A 13427-nucleotide genomic window follows, 5' to 3' on the forward strand; every position below is an offset into this window, starting at 1 on the left:
TTTACAAACCCCTTTTGATGATCAATCTATTAGTTGCTCATTGCTATCGGTGTATATTGCAAGGCTTGTATATCACCCTCCCTTCTCCCACTTCCCTCCTCCGTCCTCCCTCCCTTCTTCCCTCTCTCTCCTTCCCAGCGGTTGGATCTCTCTCTGAGGAACTCCATGCCCTGGCTGGTGCTGGCGGGGTCGGGTGGTGTGGCCGACCTCGTCAGTGACGTCCTGGAGAGCCTATCGTCTGCGCCCCCTGTCCTGTCCTCCACCGAGGGGGAGGGGGAGGCGGGACCTAGTGTGGACCTTAAAGACAGAGTGGCCGAGATGGTTAGGAAGCACTTTCCATCCGAAACAGAGATGGACAAACTGGTAGAACGGGTAAGAGCAGGGGAGAATGTGGGGCAGTCTTTTGCTGCACAGGGTAATTTTCTCAGCTATAAGCATTGTCTTTCACGGCTACCTCTCTTCTATTCCTTTCCCTCATTTCCACTAACAGGTGAAAGGGTTGGATAGGTTTTCAACATAATTATTTCAATTGACATTGAAAAGCCTGACCACAATAAAGAGCCTCTCAAATATTGCCCTTGAACAGTGTTTGCCAAACTGGTCATCATATACTATTTTCACCGACACCTCAGCATCTCTCCTCCTATCCCATGTTCACAGGTTCTGAGCATCTACCTGAACAGGGATCTGATCACTGTCTACCACGGAGAGCAGGAGGGACCAGATGACTTTGACACGGTCTTGCTCAAAGCCTTGGTTAGAGGTATGATACACCGTATCACCCCTGTTTTGCGAATGCAATCATTGCATGAGTGGAATAATTTGATTTCAGCCCATATCTATCCACAGTTCACACCGCTGATCCATACTGTATAAGCTGATGCAGGACATAATTCCATATTAAATCAAATGTTATTTGTCACATGAGCCGAATAAAACAGGTGTAGACCTTACAGTGAAATGCTTCCAAGCCCTTAACCAACAATCCAGTTTGAAGAAAAATACAAAAAAGTATGAAATAATAGAAACAAATTATTAAAGTGCAGCAGTAAAATACCAATAGCGAGGCTATATACAGGGGGTACCGGTACAGAGTCAATGTGCGGGGGCACCGGTTAGTCAAGGTAATAGAGGTAATATGTACATATAGGTAGAATTATTAAAGTGACTATGCATAGATAATAACAGAGAGTATTTTTAGAGCATTCCTCTGACACTGTCTGGTATAGAGGTCCGGGATGGCAGGAAGCTTGGCCCCGGTGATGTACTGGGCCGTACACACTACCCTCTGTAGTGCCTTGCGGCCGGAAGCCAAGCAGTTGCCATACCAGGCAGTGATGCATCCCATCAGGATGCTCTTGATGGTGCAGCTGTAGAATATTTTGAGGACCTGAGGACCCATACCAAATCTTTTCAGTCTCCTGAGGGGGAATAGGTGTTGTTGTGCCCTCTTCACGACTGTCTTGGTGTGCTTGGACCATGTTAGTTTGTTGGTGATGTGGACCTGCTCTACTACAGCCCCTCGATGAGATTGGGGTCATGCTCGGTCCTCCTTCTCCTGTAGTCCAATATAATCTCCTTTGTCTTGATCACGTTGAGGGAGAGGTTGTTGTTTTTGCACCACATGGTCAAGTCTCTGACCTGCTCACTATAGGCTGTCTCATCGTTGTCGGTGATCAGGTCTACCACTGTTGTGTCATCGGCAAATTTAATGATGGTGTCGGAGTCGTGCCTGGCCATGCAGTTATGAGTGAACAGGGTCTACAGGAGGGGACTGAGCCCGCACCCCTGAGGGGCCCCCGTGTTGAGGATCACCGTGGCGGATGTGTTGTTTCCAACCCTTACCACCTGGGGGCGGCCTGTTAGGAAGTCCAGGGTCCAGTTGCAGAGGGAGGTGTTTAATCCCAGGGTCCGTAGCTTAGTGATGAGTTTTGTGGGTACTATGGTGTTGGAATGCTGAGCTGTAGTCAATGAATAATATTCTCACATAGGTGTTCCTTTTGTCCAGGTGTGAAAGGGCAGTGTGGAGTGCAATAGAGATTCCATCATCTGTGGATCTGTTGGGGCGGTATGCAAATTTGAGTGGGTCTAGGGTTTCTGGGATAATGGTGTTGTGAGCCATGACCAGCCTTTCAATGCACTTCATGGCTACAGACGTGAGTGCTACGGGTTGGTAGTCATTTAGGCAGGTTACCTTAGTGTTGTTGGGCACAAGGACTATGGTGGTCTGCTTGAAACATGTTGGTTTTACAGACTTGGACAGGGAGAGGCTGAAAATGTCAGTGAAGACACTTGCCAGTTAGTCAGCGCATGCTCGGTGTACATGTCCTGGTAATCCATCTGGCTGTGAGGCCTTGTGAATGTTGATCGTGATCACACAGTTGTCCGGAACCAGTCCTCTATTTGTATATTATTTTTTCTTTCAAACATTTTATTTAGTCTTTCCATAAAGACAACCAACAACAACACAAAGCAATGAACATGTACAAAATAGATAAAAACAAAGATGGAGACAAATACACAGTCCCCTGTGTAAAACGAACAGAAAAAAAACAGCGATTTCCATGACTTCCAAGAGTAAAACAAGCTAGAATAGGCAAATGAGAAAGTAATGTCTCTGCATTTTACAGTTATCTTTTTGACAATTGTTCTTCCATGATAATGATGTATATCCCCTTCCCACTCCTCTCCCTATTCCCCTCACCACCCAAACAAATTATTAGAAGTATTGAATTCCAATGGTACAAACAGCAACACCCAGATGCTTGGTGGGTTATGGGTTGTCAATCCCCTTCAGTAGTATATTTGCACACTCATCTCCTATAAACCGAACTACAGGGCTCCAGATACAGTGCCTTTGGACAGTACTCAGAGCCCTTGACTTTTTCCAAAAGTGTTTACGTTACACCCTTATTCTAAAATTGATTGAATGAATACAAATCCTCAGCGATCTACACACAATACCCCACAATGACAAAGCGAAAACAGGTTTTTCATTTTTTTTGTGCAAATGTACAATTTTTCACAAGTATTCAGAACCTTTGCTGTGAGACTCAATTGAGCTCAGGTGCATCCTGCTTCCATTGATCATCCTTGAGATGTTTCTACAACTTGATTGGAGTCCACCTGTGGTAAATTCAATTGATTGGACATGATTTGGAAAGTCTCACATGTGTCTATATAAGGTTCCACAGTTGACAGTGCATGTCAGAGCAACAACCAAGCCATGAGGTCGAAGGAATTGCCCGTTGAGCTCCGAGACAGGATTGTGTTGAGGCACAGATCTGGGGGAAAAAATATCTGCAGCATTGAAGGTCCCCAAGAAGACAGTGGCCTCCATCATTCTTAAATGGAAGAAGTTTTTAACCACCAAGACTCTTCCTAGAGCTGACTGCCCAGGGGAGACTGGCCTTTGTCAGGGAGGTGACCAAGAACCTGATGGTCACTCTGACAGAGCTCTAGAGTTCCTCTGTTGGGATGGGAGAAACTTCCAGAAGGACAACCATCTCTGCAGCACTCGAGGGAAAGATGAACGGAGCAAAGTACAGAGAGATCCTTGATGAAAACTTGCTCCAGAGCGCTCAGGACCTCAGACTGGGGCGAAGGTTCACCTTCCAACAGAACAATGACCCTAAGCACACAGCCAAGACAACGCAGGAGTGGCTTCGGGACAGGTCTCTGAATGTCCTTGAGTGGCCCGGACTTGAACATGATCGAACAACCTTTTTTTAATCTTTGAGTCTCTGAATTTACTTGAGGAGCACAGCCAGAGCCCGTACTTGAACCCGATCGAACATCTCTAGAGAGACCTAAAAATAGCTGTACAGAGACACTCCCCATCCAACCTAACAGAGCTTGAGAGGATCTGCAGTAAAGAATGGGAGAAACTCTCCAAATATCAAATCAAATCAAATTTTATTTGTCACATACACATGGTTAGCAGATGTTAATGCGAGTGTAGCGAAATGCTTGTGCTTCTAGTTCCAAGAATGCAGTAATAACCAACGAGTAATCTAGCTAACAATTTCAAAACTACTACCTTATACACATAAGTGTAAAGGGATAAAGAATATGTACATAAAGATATATGAATGAGTGATGGTACAGAGCGGCATAGGCAAGATGCAGTAGATGGTATCGAGTACAGTATATACATATGAGATGAGTATGTAAACAAAGTGGCATAGTTAAAGTGGCTAGTGATACATGTATTACATAAAGATGCTGTAGATGATATAGAGTACAGTATATATGTATACATATGAGATAATGTAGGATATGTAAACATTATATTAAGTAGCATTGTTTAAAGTGGCTAGTGATATATTTTACATCAATTCCCATTATTAAAATGGCTAGAGTTGAGTCAGTGTGTTGGCAGCAGCAGCCACTCAATGTTAGTGGTGGCTGTTTAACAGTCTGATGGCCTTGAGATAGAAGCTGTTTTTCAGTCTCCCGGACCCAGCTTTGATGCACCTGTACTGACCTCGCCTTCTGGACGATAGCGGGGTGAACAGGCAGTGACTCGGGTGGTTGTTGTCCTTGATGATCTTTATGGCCTTCCTGTGACATCGGGTGGTGTAGGTGTCCTGGAGGGCAGGTAGTTTTCCTCCGGTGATGCGTTGTGCAGACCTCACTACCCTCTGGAGAGCCTTACGGTTGTGGGCGGAGCAGTTGCCGTACCAGGCGCTGATACTGACAGGATGCTCTCGATTGTGCATCTGTAGAAGTTTGTGAGTGCTTTTGGCGACAAGCCGAATTTCTTCAGCCTCCTGAGGTTGAAGAGGCGCTGCTGCGCCTTCTTCACGATGCTGTCTGTGTGGGTGGACCAATTCAGTTTGTCTGTGATGTGTACGCCGAGGAACTTAAAACGTACTACCCTCTCCACTACTGTTCCATCAATGTGGATAGGGGGTGTTCCCTCTGCTGTTTCCTGAAGTCTACAATCATCTCCCTAGTTTTGTTGACGTTGAGTGTGAGGTTATTTTCCTGACACCACACTCCGAGGGCCCTCACCTCCTACCTGTAGGCCATCTCATCGTTGTTGGTAATCAAGCTTACCACTGTTGTGTCGTCCGCAAACTTGATGATTTAGTTGGAGGCGTGCATGGCCACGCAGTCGTGGGTGAACAGGGAGTACAGGAGAGGGCTCAGAACGCACCCTTGTGGGGCCCCAGTGTTGAGGATCAGCAGGGTGGAGATGTTGTTACCTACCCTCACCACCTGGGGGCAGCCCGTCAGGAAGTCCAGTACCCAGTTGCTCAGGGCGGGGTCGAGACCCAGGGTCTCGAGCTTGATGACGAGTTTGGAGGGTACTATGGTGTTAAATGCTGAGCTGTAGTCCATGAACAGCATTCTCCTATAGGTATTCCTCTTGTCCAGATGGGTTAGGGCAGTGTGCAGTGTGGTTGAGATTGCATCGTCTGTGGACCTATTTGGGCGGTAAGCAAATTGGAGTGGGTCTAGGGTGACAGGTAGGGTGGAGGTGCCCGGTAGGTAGGGTGGAGGTGGTCCTTGACTAGTCTCTCAAAGCACTTCATGATGACGGAAGTGAGTGCTACGGGGCGGTAGTCGTTCAGCTCAGTTACCTTAGCTTTCTTGGGAACAGGAACAATGGTGGCCCTCTTGAAGCATGTGGGAACAGCAGACTGGGATAGGGATTGATTGAATATGTCCGTAAACACACCAGCCAGTTGGTCTGCGAATGCTCTGAGGGCGCTGCTGGGGATGCCGTCTGGGCCTGCAGCCTTGCGAGGGTTAACACGTTTAAATGTTTTACTCACCTCGGCTGCAGTGAAGGAGAGTCCGCATGTTTTGGTTGCGGGCCGTGTCAGTGGCACTGTATTGTCCTCAAAGCGGGCAAAAAAGTTATTTAGTTTTCCTGGGAGCAAGGCATCCTGGTCCGTGACTGGGCTGGTTTTCTTTTTGTAATCTGTGATTGACTGTAGACCCTGCCACATACCTCTTGTGTCTGAGCCGTTGAATTGAGATTCTACTTTGTCTCTATACTGACGCTTAGCTTGTTTGATTGCCTTGCGGAGGGAATAGCTACACTGTTTGTGTTCGGTCATGTTTCCGGTCACCTTGCCCTGATTAAAAGCAGTGGTTCGCGCTTTCAGTTTCACGCGAATGCTGCCATCAATCCACGGTTTCTGGTTTGGGAATGTTTTAATCGTTGCTATGGGAACGACATCTTCAACGACGTTCTCATGAACTCGCTCACCGAATCAGCGTATTCGTCAGTGTTTGTTGTTTGACGCAATACGAAACATATCCCAGTCCACGTGATGGAAGCAGTCTTGGAGTGTGGAATCAGATTGGTCAGACCAGCATTGAACAGAGCTTCTTTATTTAGCTTTTGTCTGTAGGCAGGGAGCAACAAAATGGAGTCGTGGTCAGCTTTTCCGAAAGGAGGGCGGGGCAGGGCCTTATATGCATCGCAGAAGTTGGAATAGCAATGATCCAAGGTTTTACCAGCCCTGGTTGCGCAATCGATATGCTGATAAAATTTAGGGAGTCTTGTTTTCAGAGGCTGTAATCGCTGCCAAAGGTGCGTCAACAACGTACTGAGTAAAGGGTCTGAACATTTATGTAAATGTGATATTTCAGTTTTTTATATTTAATACATTTGCAAAAATTCTAAAGAACAGTTTTTGCTTAGTCATAATGGGGTATTGTGTGTAAAAATATTTCATCAATTTTAGAATAAGACTGTAATGTAACAAAATGTGGAAAAAGTCTAGGGATCTGAATACTTTCCGAATGCACTGTACATGTTTTGTGATATCAAAAAATAACTATAATGAGTAGGAAATGCTACAATAGCCTACTATCAATAAAATCTATTCTGTTTGTTGTCCTACTACAAATTATGGGATAGACCTATTGGTAAAAAAAATTGCCTAAAGAAAGTTTGTGTGTCACGTGTACTCCCTCTCCGGCCTCTAGGTCACCAGGCTGCTCATTTATTGCGCACACCTGTCACCAGTGTTAAGTGCATTTGCACATAATGACATGGACTCACATGGACTCCATCACCTTGATTACCTGCCCTTATATGCCACTCCCTTTGTTTTCTTCCCCAGTCATCAAATGAGCATATATCATGTTATAAAAAACGGAAAAGACCTTTAAATTACTGTTGGTTGGGCAAATTACTTATGATTCATGCCTGTTTAGTAGGCTAAGTATAATTCATGGTTGGATTTGGTTAGGGTGTCGCCTACAAGGCTTCACCATAGGCCCAACAATCAGTCCAAGATTTAAATTAGTAAATAACATACAGTATGTCTATGAATCCTATTATCTGTCATCACATTTTTGGTTGTCTCTTTTAATCTGCTAGGTAAATTAAGTAGCCTATCAAAATACCGTATCGTACCCACAAGCGAACCTTGTCCATCCTCCTGTGTCGTCTTGTCATTAGCGGCAAGAATTGTCTTTACTTGCTGCGCAGAGTTGGTTTGATGGAGTTGTTGTAATTAGGCCTCTTCGTCTTGGGGGTTCAGAAAGGTTTTGGTAGCTCCTTGGGAGGTGATGATCAGTCTGGCAGGGTGAATTAGCCCGTGCTGGATCTCTGCCTCACGTAGGTACACCCTGATATTGTTGTCAAGGCTCTCTTTTTGGTCATATCAGCAGTCATGTTGGGAAACATCTTTGCCTTCATCCCACAAAAGTTAATATCTCATTTCTTCCTTGACAACTGTATGATTGCGTGTTTGACCTGACAACGCTGCATCCTCACGATCATCACGCGGGGTCAGCATGCCAAGATGGTTTCGATCCAATTCCGATGTGTGTTCTCCACTGCTGGTTCACCGGACAGTTCCTCAGCCTGGAACAGTTCTGTGAAGAATGCTGTCATGTAAGCTGTTGGATTTCCCTGTTCAATTCCGTTATCAAATCCTGTGACACGAAGATTACATTTACGACTGCATTTCCAAAACTTCAAGCTTGTCAAGTTCAGTCACCCTGCCATCCACTTTAGGCATGGCTTCTTCAGCTATGGCGGTCTTCTCGTTTCATTCAGCAACTGATGTCCTAATTGTTTCCAGACTTGGTTGGAGCTTGTCTATTGCTGTGCCTATCTCTTCCTGTATGATAGAACAGATGGGGATAGGGCGTTCGGATTCATTCAACTCATTTTCTCTCACTGCAGCTTGCGAACCCGATTCGGTGCCCACCATTGCGCCGACAGTGTAGTTTCTCTGAGCTTTCCGGGCTCACTCCATGCGACCGAAACAGGAAGTGATCTCTATTTGTATTTGAACTGTCATGACTCTCTCCTTGGTGAGGATCTAAGGCACAAGATTAGCTCGGCACAGGGCTGACAGCAGTGTAGGCTGGTGACTTGAAAAATGAGGAGGATGGAAGACCAATGGTATAGGCGCGGACCAAATGATAAAACACATTTGAAAAATCATCAAAGACCAATGATTTTAACCTAAACGTTTAATAAAGAAATTTATAGTAAAATATTATGGGGAAGGGAATGAGAAGGCTACAGTGTTGGGAAGGGCAGCAGTGATTGAATGAGGGTGTTTGGCGTGAGTAGAGGTGTTCAGAGGCTTCAGTGGCAAAAAAGTTTCATCATGGATGGATGGATGGATGGATGGTGCTGTAGAAGAGCCCAACTCCTCCACTAAGGGCAGGACAGGATTTGGCTGGGAAGACAAAAAAGCAATAAGACACAGTTAGACAAAAGAGCTAAGAATGAGTTAGTCCAAGCATGGAGTAAATCACACTTGTGTGATAATGTGATTGTGTTTGTGTATGGGATTGCCTCTACATAGTAATGAAGAAAATGTATAGGTGTACTCACAGTGCTTGGAGAGGAAACATTCAATGTGCCAGTGGATAAAAGGGCATATGGGGAATAACAGACAGCAGAGGACTAGTGGGTTCAGTTCTTCAGAGGGGCATAGACTGTTCAGTTCTTCAGAGAACTAAACAGCCCTATGCCCTCTGAAGAACTAAACAGCCCTATGCCCTCTGAAGAACTAAACAGCCCTGTGCCCTCTGAAGAACTAAACAGCCCTGTGCCCTCTGAAGAACTAAACAGCCCGTGCCCTCTGAAGAACTAAACAGCCCCATGCCCTCTGAAGAACTAAACAGCCCCGGCTGTCCATGGAGCGTGGGGGAGTTACTGTTGAAAACCAAATGTTCATGAAACATAATTTCATAAACAATTAAACTAATTAAAACCTTTTTATAATGGGGAAAACATGTTAAAGCCTTACTTTAAAGTTGAAGTACATTCTTCTCATAGTCTGGTTGGCAAACTGGTCGATGGCCTCATACCAGTAAGGATCTTTCTGCAGTGATTTAAGAATTCTCCTCTCTATGGATACAATTACAAGGTTCCTCAGTGTCTCTTGTCCCATAGTGTTCTGAGAGTTGCAGCCTCTTGAGGTAGGAGAAGCTTCGCTCCACCCCAGCAGATGTTGCCCCCATAGTAGCAACTAGGCAGCCTGCACAGCTCAGGCATCGCTTCATCAAGTCCACTGCTCTTATAGTGCAGGATTGTGTCAGACAGCTTTGCAATGTTCCCTTGAATCTCCTCATCACAATAAAACACTTGTTTTCAGTCTTTCCTGATTACATTTCTTTTCCAATAGTCTGCAATAGGCTTGTCAGAGCATCATCTGGGAATTTTCTCTTGAATTAATCAAATTTACTACCATCTAACAACTCCAGGAATCACATGCAGTTCAGGCTTTTGTACCTCTGTGCTAGCTGAGACTTCATGTTATCATGAATTGAGTCATACAGTGCTTTGTAGGTGCCTTAGATCCTGAGTGCCCTGCCAACGCTTCCTCCTGTGCATGATGTCTGGATCCTCTTTCACGCTTGCCGTCTTCTCATATATGGCACTGAATGCTACATCAGACTTTTGCTCCTCCATTCTGCTTGTTAGATTCTCTATTATTTTACATTAGGCTACATCCATGGCTTGCTGCTGTACTATGTCAAACACAACATCTGTGTGAGCAAATATCTCCTCAAAAGTTAGAAGTAAAAATCTTTAAAAAATCTTCCAGCTTTGCCTTGAACCCATCTGATTCCAAGAACACAGGATGAGATGTTACTATCCTTTGTGCAAGCACTTCCAAGAGTTAATGAACAGTGAGTGTGGTGAAATTTGGGGAGCGCATCGTCAGTAGTGTACCTTTTGGTTCCTAGGGTGTTTTGGCCTTTCACACTATACACCCTCCCCAAAGGCGGCCAGCAACAGAGTGATCAATCCTACGCTTGCGTCCCATTCCCAATTAGCCATAGGAGTTGCCTTGTTGTTGATAGCCAACATCCCATGGGACTATGCATGGCAGGGGTGTCCTCCTCCCTGAGTCAAGCATTGTTGACTGCATACCTCATGGCCCTCTCACTTCGGGGCCCAGCTGGGGTCTTTCCTCTTCATCCAGAGCCACTGACTGCTGCCTTCTGCCGCCTCTGATACAGCTTTGATTGCCGAACGCTAGCTCTGGCCCTTAATTCCCAGGTCTCTAAGCAGTCTGGTTGTAGATGTTGCCACAAAACCTCTGCAGCCCACCTCTACTGGTCGGACTTCTGTGTTCCAGCCATGATGCCGTGCTTCGGCAGCTAGATCAGCATAGCGCAGATGTTTTCGCTCATAAGCCTCATCTACTGAGTTTTCCCAGGGTACTGTGAGCTCAATGATGAAGACCTTATTGAGTGAACGGGACCAGAGCACCATGTCAGGTCTTAGGGTGGTGGTTGCGATCTCCGGAGGAAACACAAGTTGCCGGCCAATGTCAGCTAGCATTTTCCAGTCGCGGGCCAAGCGCAGCTGGTCTCGCTCTAATGGTGTAGGGCCGCTCTTCAGTGGTTTAGCCCCTTCGCGGACAAAGTTTGTCCGTAAGGAGTGTGATGCTGCTGTGGGTGGTAGGGAGTTGGTGGCAGCTTGCTTGTCCTCCAGGGCGGACGCAAGGTTTTTAAGGACTTGGTTGTGACGCCAAGTGTAGCGTCCTTGGGTGAGGCTTGTTTTACACCCTGTGAGAATGTGCCTGAGGTTGGCTGGCATGGAACAGAGGGCACAGTCCGGATCTTCACCATACTATTGGTGAAGATTAACTGGTGTTGGAAGGACGTCATATGTTGCTCTGATGGAAAAGCTCAAACGCCTCGCTTCCATGGCCCACAGATCCTTCCAGCTGATCTTCCTCTTCTCCACACTGTCCCATCGAGTCCACTGTCCCTGTTTGGCAAGAGAGACTGCCTTGGCCCACCTTGCAGCCTCCTCCTGATGGCGTACTTCCTGCACTACCATCTTCCGCCGCTCTGGTGCAGTGGCCTTACTCCAAGCAGCACGGCTAGTTAGCCCAAGGCCTCCTCTCCCTTGCTGAACATGACCCACAATGTCAGCATGTCTGAGGGCTGCTGTTGCCTCCTGGACTGCTTTTCCTGGCCTCCATTTGCACCCAGTTGCCAAGGTCGGCGCGTTGTTGCTCACCACTGGGTCTCGAGATTTATTCAGTGTCATCAGGAGCCTGGTTTTTGCACACTTGAATTCCTCTGTTAGACTGGTGAGGGGCAGCTTGAGGACACCATCTCCATAGAGGCCTATGGTGGTAAGGCATCGTGGAACTCCGAGCCACTTCTTTAAGTAGCCTGTGACTCCTCTTTCCATCTTCTCCACTGTAGAGATTGGAACCTCATACAGTGCTAAGGGCCACAACACCCGGGGTAGGAGACCAAACTGCAGACACCAGGCCTTTAACTTTCCAGGTAGCTGGGTGTTGTCGATGGAGTGTAGGCTACTACTGATGTCTTTGCGCAGCTGTTGCACCTGGTCTTTGTCCTTCAGGCTTGCATCATACCACCTTCCAAGGCTTTTTACCGGCTGCTCAGACACTGTTGGGATTTGGTCATCTCCGATGAAAATTTTCAGGTCAGAGAATACTCCCTTCACAATCGAGATGCTGCATGACTTGGATGGTTTAATCTTCATACGGGCCCAGCTGATGTTCTCCTCGAGTTTTCTGAGCAGTCTCCTGGTGCATGGGACAGTGGTGGTCAATGTTGTAATGTCGTCCATGTAGGCTCTGAGTGGAGGGAGGCGGAAACCAGAGTCCACTCGCTGTCCACCAGCAACCCATTTTGAGGATCTGATGATAACCTCCATTGCCATTGTGAATGCCAACGGAGAAATGGTACATCCCGCCATTATACCTACATTCAGGCACTGCCATGAGGTGGTGAAATCTTCCAGCTTTGCCTTGAACCCATCTGCACATGACACAGTATCATCATCCATGGTAGGGTGCTCTATAATATGGTAATGATGGACTGTCGTTTCTCTTTGTTATTTGAGCTGTTCTTGCCATAATATGGGCTTAGCCTTATTTGGTAAAATACCATCTTCTGTATACCACCCCAACCTTGTCACAACACAACTGATTGGCTCAAACACATTAAGAAGGAAAGAAATTCCACTATATAACTTCTAACAAGGCACACCTGTTAGTTGAAATGCATTCCAGGTGACTACCTCTTGAAGCTGGTTGAGAGAATGCCTAGAGTCTGCAAAGCTGTCATTAAGGCAAAGGGTGGCTACTTTGAAGAATCTCAAATCTCAAATCTATTTTTTATATTTGTTTAACATGATTCTATTTGTGCTATTTCATAGTTTTGATGTCTTCACTATTATTCTACAATGTAGAAAATACTACAAATTAAGAAAAACCTTTGAATGAGTAGGTGTTTCCAAACTTTTGACTGGTACTGTATGTGTACAGTATCCTCAAGTCAAGATGTGTGTTTGTGTGTGTGTGTCTGTCTGTCTCTCTGTGTCTATGCGTGTCTCTTTGCACGTGTGTGTGTCAGCGAGTAAGCAGCGTGTGTCAAGTGAAGCCAGCCCCTACACTGAGGAGCTGAAGCTGGCGGTTACCTGGAACAGAGTGGACATCGCCAAGAGTGAGCTCTTCAATGGAGACATCCACTGGAGGGTGAGACACTCATGTTCCCAATCAACCCCTAGACCCTAGGCCAGGATTCCCCAACTGGCTGCACGCGGTCTGAATTCCCAAAGTTTTTTGGGGGGACATAATAGACTCAAAACACCAGGAAATCAGCTCCAAGTGATATTCATTTAAGAAAAGTATTCCACACATAATGGAGAGAAACGTGATTGTACACAAATGTAAGCAAAGTTTGATATTATTATGTTGTAGTCAAACATTATATCTGTTTGGGCTTCTTGTGGTCAATTTGCCATCTACAAATTATTTATAATTATATTCTGGCCCCCTGACCATCTGCTCAAGAAAATAATTATTGAATGGCTGAATCTAGTTGTTGATCCCTGGTTTAGGCCCAATGCACTATTGTGAAAATTCCACCAAGCCTATCAGAAGTCTAGGAGGATTGGGAAATGGAGGGGATCAAATCGGGACAGGGTTTCTCAATAC

At 45.9% G+C, this 13427-nt stretch overlaps 1 protein-coding gene across 1 annotated transcript in view; it reads left to right on the forward strand.

The window, feature by feature from the left end:
• Window positions 1-13427, forward strand: part of LOC124048535 (transient receptor potential cation channel subfamily M member 4-like) — a 95905-nt gene that overhangs the window by 27053 nt on the left and 55425 nt on the right. The window contains exons 8-10 of the mRNA XM_046369414.1: window positions 139-372; window positions 661-763; window positions 12844-12965. Coding sequence (XP_046225370.1) covers window positions 139-372; window positions 661-763; window positions 12844-12965 — 459 coding nt within the window. The remainder of the gene's footprint in view (window positions 1-138; window positions 373-660; window positions 764-12843; window positions 12966-13427) is intronic.

Source organism: Oncorhynchus gorbuscha, linkage group LG11, assembly GCF_021184085.1.
Source record: "Oncorhynchus gorbuscha isolate QuinsamMale2020 ecotype Even-year linkage group LG11, OgorEven_v1.0, whole genome shotgun sequence".
Lineage (NCBI taxonomy): Eukaryota > Metazoa > Chordata > Actinopteri > Salmoniformes > Salmonidae > Oncorhynchus > Oncorhynchus gorbuscha.